The 17,035-nt window shown below is 33.7% G+C and overlaps 1 protein-coding gene across 2 annotated transcripts; it reads right to left on the reverse strand.

Annotated features, from left to right (window-relative positions):
- Positions 1-267: 267 nt before the first annotated feature.
- On the reverse strand, positions 268-8,854 carry LOC120191049 (glucose-6-phosphate isomerase 1, chloroplastic-like). Of its 2 annotated transcripts, XM_039194054.1 has the most exons (14): positions 8,171-8,852; positions 7,939-8,061; positions 7,498-7,596; positions 7,284-7,367; positions 3,562-3,705; positions 3,419-3,484; positions 3,020-3,088; positions 2,824-2,931; positions 1,832-1,884; positions 1,596-1,734; positions 1,343-1,499; positions 1,076-1,154; positions 591-657; positions 268-503 (listed from the first exon to the last, which is right to left on the reverse strand). In XM_039194054.1, the coding sequence occupies exons 1-14, from the start codon at positions 8,702-8,704 to the stop codon at positions 369-371; spliced, it is 1,857 nt and encodes a 618-aa protein (XP_039049985.1). In that variant the 5' UTR covers positions 8,705-8,852; the 3' UTR covers positions 268-368. The 2 variants fall into 2 exon arrangements, 1 of the variants encoding a protein (XP_039049985.1); XR_005522660.1 differs by lacking the exons at positions 268-503; positions 591-657 and adding an exon at positions 685-939 and having other exon boundaries at positions 975-1,154; positions 8,171-8,854.
- Positions 8,855-17,035: the final 8,181 nt, after the last annotated feature.

A 17,035-nucleotide genomic window follows, 5' to 3' on the forward strand; every position in this document is an offset into this window, starting at 1 on the left:
GGTGGGGAAAAAACATTCCTTCTAACTCAATTTTTGAATTGGAGTTGAAGAAAACATTCCTTTGACATCAAGCCTCACCCACAGGTCCAGAACCTGTTAAAAGCTAAAACTGGGAGAAGGGCAAAGCGTAGTTCGAGGAGTATAGATCCGTCAAACAACTGCAACAACTCCCATCTACATGCATCATAAAGCAAGTTAGTACGTGGTTTAAAACTATGGAATTTCTACTTTTAACCCTTAACAATGATAGGTTCGGAGGAAAAATCCGATACAAGGTGATTCAATTTTATTGGACCTTTTTTTTTTCTCCACTGAAAACACTAGCATAAAACCTAAAACATGAATTTGATATTTTGATTGTGTTAATTTTAAGCATACAATTCATCCATGTTACACTCCCCTAGGAAAACCTTTAAGCTGTACGGTGAGCCACAATCGCCTTCAGCAATTAGTGCTCTGTCATTGGCAGCCATGTGCTCAATGATTTTGTAGATCATTTCAATCTGCAATAATAAAACAGAGGAGGTTAAGCACAGTATTTTATTGATCGAGTCATGAGAAGTAACCTCGAACAGTATTTTGGTACATACATCTTCAGGAGCATGGCAACGTTCAGCTACTTCTTCGAGTGTCAATGGTTCAACAGGTTGTTTACAGCTAAACAAAGTGAAACAGAAAACATAATCAGCAGAAAAACAGCACATGCACATTCATCCACCCCAAGTCCAATGAAAGATGGTAAAAAAAAAACACTGCATGAAAAAGGAACTCCATCGGAGTCATCAAGCATTTGAACCAAAGAAGAGGAAGAGAGAGAAAGATAGGCTAGAAGACCAGAAAATGAGAGAGAATATCAGTAGCTGAAATCTAAAAGACTTTCCAGTTATGTAACTTTCTTCAACTCTGACTTGCAAGGGCAATACAATCCATCCATAGAAGTCCACAAAATGATGATAAACTTGGCAAATAACTCAGTATGTTGCTTCCCTAAAGGACAAGCATCTGACATATAATGGCATGGGAGACTTCCAGATAAATTGCACCATAAACAGATCATAATCATCTGCCATCTAACCTGGCCTCATTGAGTACTGCTAAAACCCGCTTCTGTAGAGCTAATACTTCGCCTGCTGCTTTTTTCCCAGCTTCCACACCTAAGATGAAAATTAAGTGTCAAAAGTAGAGAAAGAAAAAGAGGATCAATCAATAGAATAAACCCAACAAGAATGTTCAGATCAAACAACTAGGTTGCAAGATATGACCTAACAAGTACCCAGACAATATCCACCTCAGCCCCTTTCAAGAACTAAATTTCCTAAATAGAAGATGAAACATATTTTACCTGGTTGATGGTAAGCATTAATGTTGACAAGTGAGGCATAAAGTCCAACTGCTCGCTCATAAAGTGCTACAAGAGCCCCAACAGATCTGGGTGTCACCTCTTGGACAGTGACAGTGATGGACTCCCGGTCATTTCCATACAGAGCTGATCTTGTTCCCTGCACAAGCAAGGTCATAAGAACAAACATTTTCAGCCTTTATCATGCCTACACTAATTAAAATCCCCCATTTTAGGAAACTGTCACTTATCAAACCTGTAGCATTCCAAACAGGTAGTCACCACATGTAACACCTGGTTCAAGTTCCCAATCATGACCAGGGGGTCTATCACGTAATACTTCAATGAATGTCACAAAGAAATTATGCACACCCTCCCTCAGCTGTTGAATATAGCTATAAATTGATTACAAGGAAAGTTGCATCAGGCCTGAGCTTCACTTTCATCAATACAGAAGAAAAAAAAAAGTTTAAAGGCACAAGGAAAACTTACGCATGCTGATCTGTGCTTCCTTTATTCCCATAAACAGATATTCCTTGATTTACCTGATGAATTAAGAAATTGTGTTTTTACCCATTCTATAATGTAAGAAAGCAACTCAAACATGTTTATAATGAGTAAATTCAACAGAAAGGCAAAAAAAACAAGAACAAAGACGAACAAAAACAAAATTTGCATCATGCTCTGCCGTCATTGAATTTTAAGATCTCAAGTAACACATTTTGACAGGTTTCTGTTACCTTGATATTGCTTTGATATTAATAAATTAATGCGTATCTAATAATGCTTTGATATTAATAAATGGTACATAATATGCATTGAGGGGATAAAGCACAGGCTTTGTTGAATTAAGGCCTGGCCACCAATAAGGTTTCTCATGACACAATTCTACTACAAATTAGTCATGCCAAATCAACAAATAAAACATGTCTCTGATATTTCATCAATACATAACTAGAGGTCCAATCACTTAATTGCTAATATTTAGAAACAATACAACCAAGTTACAGATCTTTGATCATGCCAAAATGCTTCAATGAGCAAAGATCTGACAACAGTATCCATTAAAATGGCTCCAGGTAAGTCAGAAAATGTATGATACAAGGTATACTCCTAACATAAGATCAATCACTTGTGAAAAACCATGAATCATTCTCTCCAAACACAAAATGTCCGCATATCAGCTCACATGTATTATCCAGGTAATTAAGAAAATGTATGATACAAGGTATACTCCTAACATAAGAATCAACCACCTATGGAAAACTATGAATCATTCTCCACAAACACAAAATGCTTTCATATCAGCTCATATGTTTTACCAAGTAATATACCCACTATGAAAAGCATTTAAAGTGAATGATAAGAAAATGTCCTAGAGTTTAGCTTTTTCCACAAAGTGGCCACTAGTGAACCAAAAGTAGCGTCCAAGATACATCCTAAAAAAGTGGAATGAATGGATCATCTTAAATGGCTACACATACCCGATTACCATCCAGGTCAAACTCCTTGCCGAGTGATTCCATAACCAGCTGCTGTAAGTACCTACTAAAAAGTAATAAGCTGTCCTTGTAAGGAAGGACAACCATATCCTAAGAGAATCCCACAAGAGAAGCCATCAGTATGAGAAACCGAAATTTTGACAACATAAGATTTGTAATGTTTTTAAGAATTTAATACCTTAGATCCAACCCCATCACATGCCCAATACCAACATAGAGCAAGCAATGCTGCAGGATTATCCCTGAGCTGAAGCAAAGCGGGAAAAGAAATTTATGTCAATGAAGGGGGGTGAGAGGTGGAATACAGGCCAGATACAAAATAAATATAGGAAGTCAAAAGCAAACTGAAACAAGAAAACATTTCAAACAGAAGATGAGAAACAAGTTTTTCCCACACTAAGAAACTGCCAACTATACTCTTTAGCTTCCGAAACAGGCAACATGAGATGAATACAAGTAACCCAAGGTAACCAAATAAAAATTGCAATTATCATGATTCAATTCTTCCCTAATCAAATAATTGAAAAAAGTAACAAAGTATGTTAAAACAACTATAAAATATCAGTCCAAATTTTACCACTGTGCTCCTAGTGGCGTTGTCCATCATAGATGCACCAACTAGCATCTCTCTTATTTCAATTCCCTGCAGAAATATATCACCTAGTGAATTGTCTGAAAGTGCTCCAATAACCAGAAATATTAAATCCATATATTACTTACCTGAAGTGCTGCTGGAAGTAGACCTACAGCAGACATTTCAGATGTCCTGCCACCAACCCAATCATACATAGGGAATCTGGCAACCCAACCCTCAATCCTCGCTGTGTTGTCCAACAAAGAATTTTCTTGTGTTATAGCTACGCCCTGCATGAATGTGTAAATAATCAACACATATAAACCTGAGAATCAAATTACAGGGGAAAATTTGCTTCCAGAGTACAGGAGAACCAGGCAAGAATTCAAAATTCTCATCTAAACACAATAGTTGATTACGTAATACCAAGTGAAGTCTCTATGGGCAACATGGATTGGTTTAGTTGGTTGAGTATACATTAGCACCTTGGTAAGAACCATGGTTCTAGTCTCACCAACAATCCCATTTCGCTTTGCTAAGCAAAAAAAAAGTGATTTCTCTACATCAGGGTCATACAGAACAAACTAAGAATAGTTTCAGATGGGGGGTCTGCTTAAAAATTCAAGCTACCATCTAATAACTTGCAAATGTTTATCAAGCTCACTAAACATAATAACCTTTTTCTTTTGTACAATGATAAGACCAATTTTATAAGGGAAAAGACTGATCATAGGATCGTACAAGTATTTGTAAAAAACTCCTCATTATGGTGGCAGAACAGACATTGGTCAGTTAAAGTGTTAAACAATAGAAAAGCTAAAACCCATGTGTGGACACGTTTCAGCATTTATGAAAGAATTCTTCCGAATGACAAGCATCTATATCTCAATCCAGCTCTAGTTACGAAGCCTTTTCATATCCTCCAATTATAACCTACCTTGAATTAAATACCAATGTGGTGCTGTCCAAACGGCTTGCTGCTATTATTAAAGATATAATTAGTCCCTCGCAGTTTGCCTTTATTCCGGGTAGGCAATTGCTTGACTATGCTCTTTTGGCTAATGAAGGCATTGATTATTGGAGGAAACAAGGGAGATATGGAGTTGTTTTCAAAGTTGATTTCCGCAGGGCCTATGATTCTGTTGAATGGCCGATTCTTATCAAACTTCTGAGGGGTATGGGTTTCGGTGAAAAATGGATTTCATGGATGGAGTGTTGTGTTTCTTCAGCCTCAACCTCGGTATTAGTGAATGGGTCTCCAACTGAGGAATTTCAGATTACTAAAGGTTTGAGACAGGGCTGCAGTTTGTCCCCTTTATTGTTTAATGTAGTTGGGGAACTTTTAAATCTAATGCTGAACAAGGCTGCTGATCTGGGTCTTTTTGAAGGGTTCAGTATTGGCAGGTGCGATAATTCTTTCCATCTGACTCACCTTCAGTTTGCAGATGATCTAATATTATTCTGCAAAGACTCTCCTACTCATATCCTTAATATTAAGAGAGTTTTGAGGATTTTCAGTGTGATGTCAGGGCTACACTTAAATTTGTCTAAGAGTAATTTGTATGGCATTAATGTGGATGAGGTAAGAGTATTAGAATGGGCTAGGATGGCGGGCTGTGGAGTGGGATCTTTTCCTATGACTTATCTTGTTTTGCCGCTTGGTTCAAAGAAGAATTCAGAGGGTATGTGGGAACCGGTTGTTCAGAATTTTTACAAAAGATTAGCAGGCTGGAAATCGAATTCTCTGTCGATGGCTGGGAGATTAGTGCTGGTTAAGTCTGTGTTGTCCAGCTTGCCAATATTTTACCTATCAATTTTTAAAATTCCAGTGAAGGTCATGCAGAAATTGAACTCTTTAATGGCGAATTTTATTTGGGGTGATGTCCCAGCTAAGAAAAAGGTACACTGGGTGAACTGGAAAACTGTCTGTCAATCGTTTGAAGGAGGAGGGTTGGGAATTTTAGACTTGAGGTTGATTAATAGAGTTTTGCTTGGGAAATGGATATGGAAATTTGCAAATGATAAAAATAGTCAGTGGAAAAAGATGATTTGCTGCAAGAGCAACGTTAGTAATTTGTCTCTTTCAATAATGAAGGCTGCTTCTCCGCACGATTCTTGGATTTGGAGAGCAATTCTAAACAATTATGTCAAAAACGATGAGGTTGGGGAATGTTTGAGAGCTAATTCAAAGATTCACATAGGCAATGGCAGATCCATTGTTTTTTGGCATGATGTGTGGATCAACGACTCAACCTTAAAATCACAATTTCCAAGAATTTTTGCTTTATCGGTTAATAAGTTGGGGACAATAGCTGAGTTTGGTGGTTTCGTGTAGAATGTTTGGGTGTGGAACATTCAGTTAAGAAGATATTTACTCGACTGGGAACTGGATCAGTGGATTGCTTTAATGTCCTTGATTGAAAATGTATCTTTGTCGAATTCAGTGGATGATTTTCTTGGGTGGTCGGGGAAAGGTGATGGCCTGTTTTCGGTCAAGTCATGTAGGAGGTCTTTTTATAGCAGTTCAGAAGGTTCGTTCGAGTGGAATAAGTGGGTTTGGGCTGGTTTGGCTCCTCCTAGGGTGGAAACTTTCCTTTGGCAGCTTTGTCATGGTAAAGTGGCAGTTAGAGAGGAGTTGAAGAAAAGAGATATTCCTTTGGAAGACGGTCTTTGTCCACTGTGTCAATTGCATGAAGAATATGTTGAACACCTTTTCTTCTCTTGTGTGGTTGCAGGGGAGCTATGGACCAAATTCCTTAGGCTATGGGAAATTTCTACTGCTCTTCCTCACGACCCCATTTCTCTTTTGTGCTCTTGGTCGTTTCTAAGGAAGGATTCTAGCATTTGGAAGTTCATCCCAGGGGTTGTTTTATGGTCAGTTTGGAAGGTTAGGAATCTGGTTATTTTTGAAAAGTGGAAGGTCGACTCTACATCTTTGTTCTTCTTCGCCAGATTTAGATTGGCTAAATGGTTTCTAGCTAAATATCCTTTGGTTCGTATCAACTCTGACAATTTAGTTGGGGATCCGACGCTTGCAGATAAGTCTCAGTACTCTCATGTCCATGAGAGGGCTATTTGTTGGACTCCACCGCCTATGGATATGTTCAAGCTAAACGTTGATGGGGCGGTAAGAGGGGATAGGTTGCAAGGTGGTATAGGTGGGATTTTAAAAGATTCTACCCCTAGTACCTTAGCCACCTTCTCTTTAGCGGTAGGGCCTGGAACTCCCATTTTAGCAGAGTTGAAAGCTATTAAGGAAGGGATTGTGTTTTTCTTCTCTTTGAACTGGGCTAACAAGGGAAGATTAATTATAGAAAGTGACCGTAAAACAGCAGTGGATTGGATTTCTAATCAAACTCTGCACCAGCTTTTTTCAGTTCGATGGTGGAGGAAATTGGGGCTTCTATTTCGGCTAAGGATATTGTTTTGAGATTGATTCCTAGGAGTTGCAATGTGGAAGCTGACCAGTTAGCTAAGGAGGGGATTGGTTGATTGCTTCAAGCATTTTGTGGGAATGTTTTGTGTTGGTTTTCTGGCCGATCGGCTACAGGCCAGACTCAGTAGAGGTCGTTGTAGAATTGTACAGGGCTGTTTGGCCTGTTTGGGCAGTTGTTTGTTCTTGGTTATTTTGGGAAAGTCCCTTGGCTGTATTTTATGTATTTATTATGGTTAATAAAAATTTTAAGGCACTCTTTTCCCTCTTCCGCTAATTGATGAGCTTCTCTACAAGCTCATACAATTAAGAAGGGGGTTTTTAATGAGGCCTTCAATTCCTATCAAAAAAATTAAATACCAATGTAAACTCTAAAACCAAACTCTGAAGCAGGGTAAACATATAAAAGCAGAAAAAAAATGATGAGATCAAAACCTGCTTTGAAAAATCCAGACCAGCTTCACGGAAGGCTTTTTGAACTTCCAACAGACCATTCCTAGTTTCTGGGGTACCTCCACTCTGGGTGATGTAAGTTTCCATATGATAAATAAAAAATATGTCGTATGTAGTCCATCAAAGAGGTAAGTACATAAGAATAAAACAAGAACAAAGAAAGGTAAGTGGATATTAAGGATGACTTGATGCAGACCTTTGAAATCACGATTACAAGGGTAGAAGCCAGCTCAGGACCAAGCTGTGCAATCTGATGATCTATTCCAGCGGGATCTGTATTATCAATAAATCTTATCTGCCAATTCAGAGAACAAATATCAATATCCTACTCTAATATATATATGTATACCGTTAAGACTAAAAATTATTCAGTTAGTAATGAACAAAAAGACCATTGCAAAGGAAGGCTACTCAAAATCTCAAAAGGGACGTTGGAGCATAGCTTTAACAAATAAACACTATTACTGCAAGCAGACTAAAGATCATTGTGAATAAAGAAATGAAAAACACAATTCAATTTAACAAAACAAGGGATAAGGAACTTATGTTTCATCTGAGCAATTTAACCACAAATTTTGATCAAAATCTTTTTAGAAAGCAAATTTCAAAGGGCATGAAATTATAATTGAACAAATACCTTTAGAGGAGGATTATCAGGAGCCAATGCCTCGGCGACGAATTGTGGACCCAGAGCCGAACCTCCAATCCCAACAGAGAGTATTTGAGTAAAACGACCCTCTGGAGAAGACGGAGGCTTAATCTGAAGTTTAAACGGGATTAAGCCAATTGATTAGTAAATTAATCCTGCTTCAACATTGATGCTCAACTAGCTTGTAGCGGCGAACAAAAAGTGGAACATCCAAACTAACCTTACCGCTGATGACGTCATCAGCGAACTTACAAACGGCGTCGAGAGTTTTATCAATCTGTGCTTGCAAAAACGAATTTGGCGCGAGCTTAGAGTTCCTCAACCAATAGTGGCCCACCATCCGTCCTTCATCGGGATTGGCGATGGAACCTTTTTCCAACTCCTCCATAGCTTTAAACGCGGCTTGGAACCGGGGCTCCATTTCCGCGACGAACTCATCCGAGAACCCGATCCTACTGACATCGAGGTACAACCCAAGCTCCTTGTGCTGGTACAACCAGTCAACGTACCTCCTCCAAAGCGCTTTAGGATCTTTCTCGAGTCCACCTTGCTTGGCCTTCTTCAGGACGCCTACGTTGTTGGTTTTCGACAAATCGGCGTACACTTCACGAGCCACGGAGAGCTTGGAGTTGGAGTTGGAGCGAGCTGAGAATGCGAGTGCGTCTTTGCGAAACGAAGGACTGAGTTTACCGACTCGGTCATGCTCAGGCTTCAAAGAAGGGGAAGAAGGACAAATGCCTGAGAGAGAGGCCATTGAAGAACACAAAGACGAGCGAAAACGAGACCACGACGATAACGATGTGCAACAACAACAAAAAAGAGAGAGATTTTGTTCTATTTAGGCCATTGGCTTAGAATTCGAGGAAGGGTTTGATATTTTTGTGAAGAATTTGATGAACGGAAATTGTTTTTAGGGGTTTTATATGCTTTGCTGGATTCGAGAAGGGGTTTTTACCGGTTGGGTTAAAGGTACAAACAGTATGCGGGTCGGTTGAAATTGGGTTCGCATGTTTGTACTCCAAATAATTTCAAACATATCTTATGTTGTGTCTCTTTTAATAAAATTACTTGTTTACTTATAGGGGAATCTTTGTTTACACTTAATACTTCGTTTAATATAAAATAATAAATGATGGAAATGAATAATAAGAATAAACTAATTAATAACTTTTTGTTTCCATTTTTTATATCAAATAAAATCGAAAAAGAAAACCTGCAACTCCAAAGGATGGCTTTGGGTGTCGTTACAGTAACAACAAAGGATGGCTTTAGGGTGCAAATGAGACGAAAACATATAATAATAAGTTATTTTAGTTTAATTCAATTAAAGTTTGTTCGGTACTCGAATTGAAGAGACTCAATTGGAGTTTTTAAAGAGTTGAATTAAGCTACTTGATTTTCAATTTAGAAAGTTCGAGAGTAACTCGAAAAATAATATATTAAATTTTTAATTTTTTAAATTATATTATTAATAATATTAACATTTATATGTTGTTTCTTTTATGTGTGATATAATGTTTTTATGTAATTAAGATTCAAGTCCCAACTCGAATCAAACTTAAGTTTGAGCTTTAATCGAGAGAAGTCTAAGAATGTTTTGAACTCAAATTTTTTCGAGCTCAAGTCAAATTTTTTATTTCGAGTTCAAATCAAACTTAACAATTTTAAAATCGCAAATTTTCCGTCAAATCGAACTCAACTATAATTTTAATCAACCGAATCAAACTAAGAAATACTCAAACTCCACTCAAATAGTTTACAACCCTAAATGACTTAACATAACACTATACATAAATAGTCAAAGAGACATTTAATGTGTCTAATATATCATAGACTATTAGACTCAACTGAATAGATTTAAAGCACCATTTAACCTTTTTATAACATTTCTTAAACAAAAATTGTTATTAAAAAGAACATTAAAAACAAAACTAATATCCTTTAACAAGAGTTTTTTTCTTCCTCGTGTAACTTTGTATTCTCTTTAACTTTATCATACTATTTTATTGCCATTTAAAATGAATTTGTAAAATAATAAATTAAATGAATAGTAACTCTTTTAATATTTACTTTTATTTAAGAATTAAACCTAAAATACTACTTAAAAATAAAAAATCTGACCCAATAGAACTTTTAAAGTGGTCAAGAGACAATAATCAAAGTAATATTATATATTATAAAGTAATTTTGTCTATTTAAAGTGGCCAAGAGCCAAAGAGGCAACGGCCGGAGTAATATTTTACATAAATATTTTTAAGGATTAATTAAAAAACATGTTTATAAACTAAATTTATATTTAAAATATTTTTTGTTAAAAATAAGTCTTTAAATTCATAAAATCCACAATATCTAAAATCCACAATATCTAAGAAATATCATAAACCCTAAAACCTAAACAAAAAAATGAAAAATCCCTTGCATTAATTCCCTATAAAGGCGGTAGATAATAAGTATATATTTTAGTATTCAAAATTTAGGGTTTAAAGTGAAATCATAGTCGATCAACTAATAGATAATGACAAATAAGTGATTGTTCAATGACAGTAGACGTAATCGAAGATAACCGGTGACAATAATAATAAGTTTAGAATTATATATTTAGATTTTTTTTAATGATTTTAGATAATTTTTTAATTAAATATTAATAATATCTTTAAATTTTAAAAAAAATAGAAACGCGCGATGTTTCACGTTTTAAGTGGTTAACAATTTTTTAGCGATTGTGACGGATCATATACCTAAAATAATAATATTAAATACCTACTTTGAGCAAAAAATACTTTAAGAATCTAAAATGTATAAAAATTACAATTTGAATATTTATTTTTTCGTCAAGTGACCACTAGGTAGGGATGGGAATAGCTCATGTTGGTTCGGATTTTTGGTCCACCCGACCTAATCCGAGAACAATGACTCTTCCACCCGAGATCTTACCCGACCCGCATGAAACAAGATTTCACCCAAGTTAACCCAACCCAATATATAACTTAAAAATACAACCCGACCTAAAATAATAAAAAATATTATTTTTAGTCAATAAAAACAATGACTTAATTGAAAAATAATAATATATAGATGGATATTATTATAATTATTCCTAAATATATAAGACAAAATTATATTTTTTTCGGGTCAAGTCGAGTTGGGTATTTTTCACCCTAAATCCGACCTGACCCGAACCCGAATTAAAAAAAAAAACTTGATTTGACCTTTCAGGTTTGGGTCCCATGCCCACCCCTACCACTAGCCAATTACCAAAGTAGTATTTAAAAGGGTAAACTATGCAAATGGCCACTAATATTTGAGTAAGTTTTCACCACTGATGTTTTAAAAGTTATAAATCAGTCACTAACGTTATCGTTTGTTACAAATTGGTAACTCGATGTTAACAAGCGTGATGAAAAACACAGCTGGTGCGTTAACCGCTTACATGGATTGGGTTGACTGGGTTGATCACCACGTTTTTAAAACTTCATGAGGAAAATGAAAACTTATTCAAACATTAGCTACCAATTGTGTAGTTTATCCTAATTAATAGGGGAATCAAAGGTTTCATTTACCATTCTTCTTCTTCTTCCATAAACACGTTTATTCTTCTTCCATAAACTCATTACTTCTTCTTCCATAAACTCATTTTTTCTTCCATAAACTCATTTTTTTCTTCTTATTTCATAAACCCATTTCTCCTTCAATTCGTCTGAGAGAAAAAGTAGTGAGAAAAACGATTTCTTCTTCTTCCATTCATCTGAGAGAAAAAGTAGTGAGAAAAACAAGCAAATAAAAATTATCGTAATTACATGAAGGTTACGACAAAGAAGGGACAACGATATGCTTTATGGTAAGCTTCTTTTGGGTTTGATAGGAAATAAAAAAAAATAAAACCTTAGCTGGGCATCCACAGTTGCGAAGCGAAACATCAATGGAGTCTTCCATATTCACAAGATTTCTTGTCATACAATTTTCAGATTTTTTTTAAAAAAGAAAAGAGATAGGAATGAAAATCCTTAAATTAAGTTTAGGGATTAGTTTTTTTTAAGGAGAAGATGTGACCGTTGAAGGCTTTTGGGTCTCCAACGTGGCGGTCAACCTAGTCAACCCAGTCCATTTAAGCAGTTAACATGCTAGGTGTGTTTTTCGTCATGCCTGTTAACGCCGAGTGACCAATTTGTAACAAACAATAATGTTAGAGACCGATTTGTGACTTTTGAAATATCAGTGGTGAAAACAAAAACTTACTCAAACATTAGTGACCATTTACTTAGTTTACCCTATTTAAAATATATAAAATAAATATTCTTTTAAAATTTGTTTTTAATTAATATATGTTTTATACTATTTTTAGCGAAAACACATCTAACGTAACGTGATTTTTAGAAAATATTTTTGATAGGAAACATATTCTATTTGATATGATAGAATCAACATGCTCGTTTCCATCTTTTGAGGGGAAACATATTTTATGTTTTAATTCATTAATTGCAGGAGTACCTTAACCGATACCAAGGCCTTATATTAACATCCAATGATTCTGGGATTGGGCAAGAATCGAGATTCCTCTTGCATATTCATCACAAAGATGAGTTAAGAAGATCTCAATTTCGATACATCAAATAGCTCGATCGAGGATGAGGATAACCAAACACCGTAAGCATGCCCATAAACTTATGATTCCTTGCTAATTGTGTAGGGTTGTAGTCACTGATCACTAATTAATTAAATCAAGATATAATTTAGGAGATACTTAAAAAGAAAATTAAGTTAGAACTCGGTTTTGATTCGGTTTGATAAATATATATCGTTTAATTCATAAAATTTTAAAAAATAAAAGTATATTAAACTTAAATAACTTTTTATTACTTAAATTCAATTACTATGGGTAGTAATAGATTAAAAACTCACCTACAATTCTTATAGATATGTATAATTGCCAAAACAAACAATATTTTTATATAAAAAAGTACTTTATTAGAACATTATTGGTTGAAAAGACATCTAGGATTTACAAAATTAGAATATTTACAACAAAATCCATGATTCCTGAATAACATTTTTGTTGGTAGGAAATCAAATTTTCAGAAAAAATAAACATAAATCCAGCTGGCGGCCTGGAATTGGATGGGATTCAAATTCGGATTTTTTTTTAAACGCACCGTTCCGAGCTGGATGATTCCCCCAAAGTTACTCGTTAATTATCCTACAAATTTTCCATCCCTGATCAACCCAGAGTATATGGTAACTTGGTTCACTAGGATGTTTAGAAAGGAATTGAAATCTGTGAAGGAATTAGAATCTGTAGGAATTGGAATCCAATTCCATATTCTGTTTGGTTGGCAGGAAATGGAATTGAAATCTAATTTCATATTCTGTTTGGTTCGCAGACATGTCAGATGAATTTGATTTCAGTAATGTAAAATGACAGAATTGTCCTTCTTGTTTTTTTACTTTATTTTAGTTTATTTTACAACTTACATGTAGTAATATATTATAAAAAATTTAAAAATATTAAAATTCCATTTTATTGATTGATTATTCATTTCAATAAATTATAAAAATCATGTTAATAAACATTATAAGTTAAAATCATCGCAATCAAAATATGTTAATAAGTTACCAAAAGATAGAGCAATAGTTTGATACATTCTAATCAGAGTATGTTAATTAGTTACCAAACAATATACCAAAAATTATTTTTATTCAATATATGAATTAGAAACCCGACCCGACACAAAATAATAAAAAAATTATTTTTATTCAATAAAAATATTGACTTAATTGAAAAAAATATATATAGGGGTATTATTGTAATTATCCCTAAATATATAAGGTAAAATTATATATTTTTTTCGGGTCGATCCAGTTTTTTTCACCCTAAACCCGAACCCGATCCTACTTGACCCGAATATCACACTTAAAAAAACCCGACCCGACTCGACCCGAATATCACACTTAAAAAACCCGACCCGAACAAAATAAAGTTTCATCCGACCCGACCCGAATATATGAATTAGAAATCCGACCCGACCCGAAATAATAAAAAATTATTTTTATTTAATAAAAACAGTGACTTAATCCGACTCGACCCGAATTATATATATTTTCGGGTCGGTCCGGTTTTTTCCACCCTAAACTCGAACCCGACCCGACCCGAATATCACACTTTAAAAAATCCGATCCGACCTGACCAAAATAAAGTTTCACCCGACCCGACCCGAAATAATAAAAAAATATTTTTATTCAATATATGAATAAGTTACCAAATGATTAATGAGGGTAGTATAGTCAAATTTCAATTCCCTCCAACAAAGGAATTGAATTTCATCCATTTTTTGATGGAATTCACTTTCCCTCATTTGATAGAATTGAATTCCATCAGAGATTCCAATTCCCTTGAAAAACTTGAACCAAACACGGGAAAGTGGTGGAATTGGATTCCAATTCCAAGGGATTCCAACCAAACGCCACCTAAGATTCCCGTCTTAATTTTTTTAGGGTAAAGTATAGTAATAGTCACTGAACTTTTCTAATATTTTCATTTAGGTCCTTAAACTTTTAAAACTTGTAATACAGTCCCTCAACATTTAGTTCATTTGCAATATGGTCCCCAACATTTAGTCCGTTTGCAATATGGTCCCCAATGTAACTGTTGGGGACCATATTGCAAACGGAATAAATTTTAGGGACTATATTGCAAGTTTTAAAAGTTAGAGGACACAAATGAAGTTTTTATTTAATTAACATAAATAATATATATATACTTTTTTGTTCAATCATATGTTCGGTTCTTGTACATTTGATTTTCCAAGTATTAATTTTAAATTATTTTATTTAGAACTAAATTTAAGTTGTTTTATATAAAATCTATATAAAAAGATTAAGGAAAAAAAGTTTATTTTGATTAGTAAAATCAATTTTAAACGGATAAAAATAAAAAATAAATTATAATGAAAACGACTATTTCAAACCAACTGTAAAAATGTAGGATTTCTAGTTTTTTTTCATTTTAATTTTGTATTAATGTATTATATTTTATTTTAATAAATTAATATTAACATCTTTAAAAAATAATTTAGTAATTTATTTTAATTATTTAAAAATAAATAAATTTGTGATTTATACATTAAAATATTATAACAAGTTATATAAAATATATTTTTATTATAATTATATTTTTTTGTATTTTTATATTTTTATTATAGTTTAAATCGATATAATCATATATGATAATATATTTTTTTGAATTTATTATAGTTTGAATTGATATGATTCATATATAAGTGTAAATATAATTTGAATGTTGTGTTTTTAATTTACAACATAATATCTATAATGAACATTTTATCTTTTCAAACTCAACTTTTAACATCAATCTCAAACAGTTAAATTTTAAAATGCAGTTCTGTATAACATCTTTAAAAAATTGTTTCCACAACACTTTTAAAAATCACTTTTTCAAAGAGGTATACCAATTGCACCGAGAGAGATAATTTACGTAAATCGCATTTACATGATTTGGATCACTTTTTAAGTACATTTATTTTTTTCGTTTAAGTATAAATATAATGTAGTATATTCAAATAACTCTAATCAGAACCAACATTATATTATATAATTGAACTGATAATCCAAATATATATATAAAAAGAAAAACTTGAACTGATCATCGTAATTATAATAATAATGTCTATGGTTCAGCCATTGTTCCTTCTTCTTTTGCTTCTTTTGGTTCAGCCATTGCCTTTTCTTCTTCTTGTTCTTCTGGTGTATGATGTGGTGATGGTGGCGATGCTCATGCTTTGTCTTCTTTAATCGAACTCCAAATTATAATTACTGCCAACGCCAATACAATCACTCCCATTAGAGCTGATGCCAATGTACCATAGTGTCTTCCCAACCAACTGTGCCTCAACATTTTAAGCATACCTATTTTCATCGGATCGAATTATCAAAATTTAATATAATTATACGAATTAGAATTTTAGTATCTATTATATATTTTTCAATCTTAAATTAAGATGTTTTTAAAAGAAAACAAAATTATGTATGCATGTAATAGAGAAATTAAATTGAATATACAAATATCGAAGAAATATATAAATTAATGGTACGTACCCATGGTCTTTGCAGGAAATTTTGAACCTCCGAGCTTTAGTGTGCTGCTATTAGTTGCTTCCTTGTAGCTTTCTGTTTATATAGCAGTTTATGCTTCTGCTTAACCTAGCTAATTAGGGTTGCTTTAAAATATTAATTAGGGTGTGCTTTTAGAATTTGACCAAATTTATTAAAAATAAATCAGATAATAAGAGAAATCCCCATAAATAAATAGAGTAATTCATTGAGTGAATATTATTATAAAATCTAGTTCTGAAAAAGGAAAATAGAAGTAAAAAAAGTATTTGGCCTTCAATCAATACATATATTGATAACAAATGCCTTTAATTAAATGATGCAATAATTTCTTTTTAATTATAGTAATTAATTTATGGAAATCAATGAAAGCGAAGATACACTTGTACATCTAATTTACTCTTCCTAAAAATAAAACTTGAAGCCCCATCATCCAAATCCACCAGTCAGAACGTTGATGCTAATTACATTAATACTCATCCAAGTACACTAACAATTATTCTTAATAAATTTTAGGGTAAAGTATAGTATTGGTCAATGAACTTTTCTAGTTCTTTCATTTAGTTCCCCCAACTTTTAAAACATACAATACAGTTTCCCAACATTTAATCCGTTTATAATATGATCCCCAACATTTACTCCATTTTCAATATGGCCCCCTAACATTTAGTCTATTTTCAATATGGTCCCTCAACATTTAGTCTATTTTCAATATGGTTCCCAATGTAACGTTGGGAACCATATTGCAAACAGAATAAATGTTGGGGACTGTATTATAATTTTTAAACGTTTAGGGACATAAATGAAATATTTAGAAAAGTTCAGTGACCATTTCTATACTTTACCTTTTTTTATTAAACACTCGAACAACACTAATCCCAATGAGACGATTACTATTTTACCCTCGTATCCCCATTGTAAGAAAAAATCTCCTCGAGTTAAGCGCCCTCAACAAAGGAAA

Source organism: Hibiscus syriacus, unplaced genomic scaffold (assembly GCF_006381635.1).
Source record: "Hibiscus syriacus cultivar Baekdansim isolate YM2019G1 unplaced genomic scaffold, ASM638163v2 tig00116964_pilon, whole genome shotgun sequence".
Classification (NCBI taxonomy): Eukaryota; Viridiplantae; Streptophyta; class Magnoliopsida; order Malvales; family Malvaceae; genus Hibiscus; species Hibiscus syriacus.

Coding starts and splice junctions, on each gene's coding strand:
- LOC120191049 (XM_039194054.1), bottom strand. CDS start 8,704: ATGGCCTCTCTCTCAGGCATTTGTCCTTCTTCCCCTTCTTTGAAGCCT. Junction 3,089..3,418: donor ACGCCACTAGGAGCACAGTG/GTAAAATTTGGA, acceptor GCTTTGCTTCAG/CTCAGGGATAATCCTGCAGC. Junction 1,500..1,595: donor ACCTGTTTGGAATGCTACAG/GTTTGATAAGTG, acceptor TTGCTTGTGCAG/GGAACAAGATCAGCTCTGTA.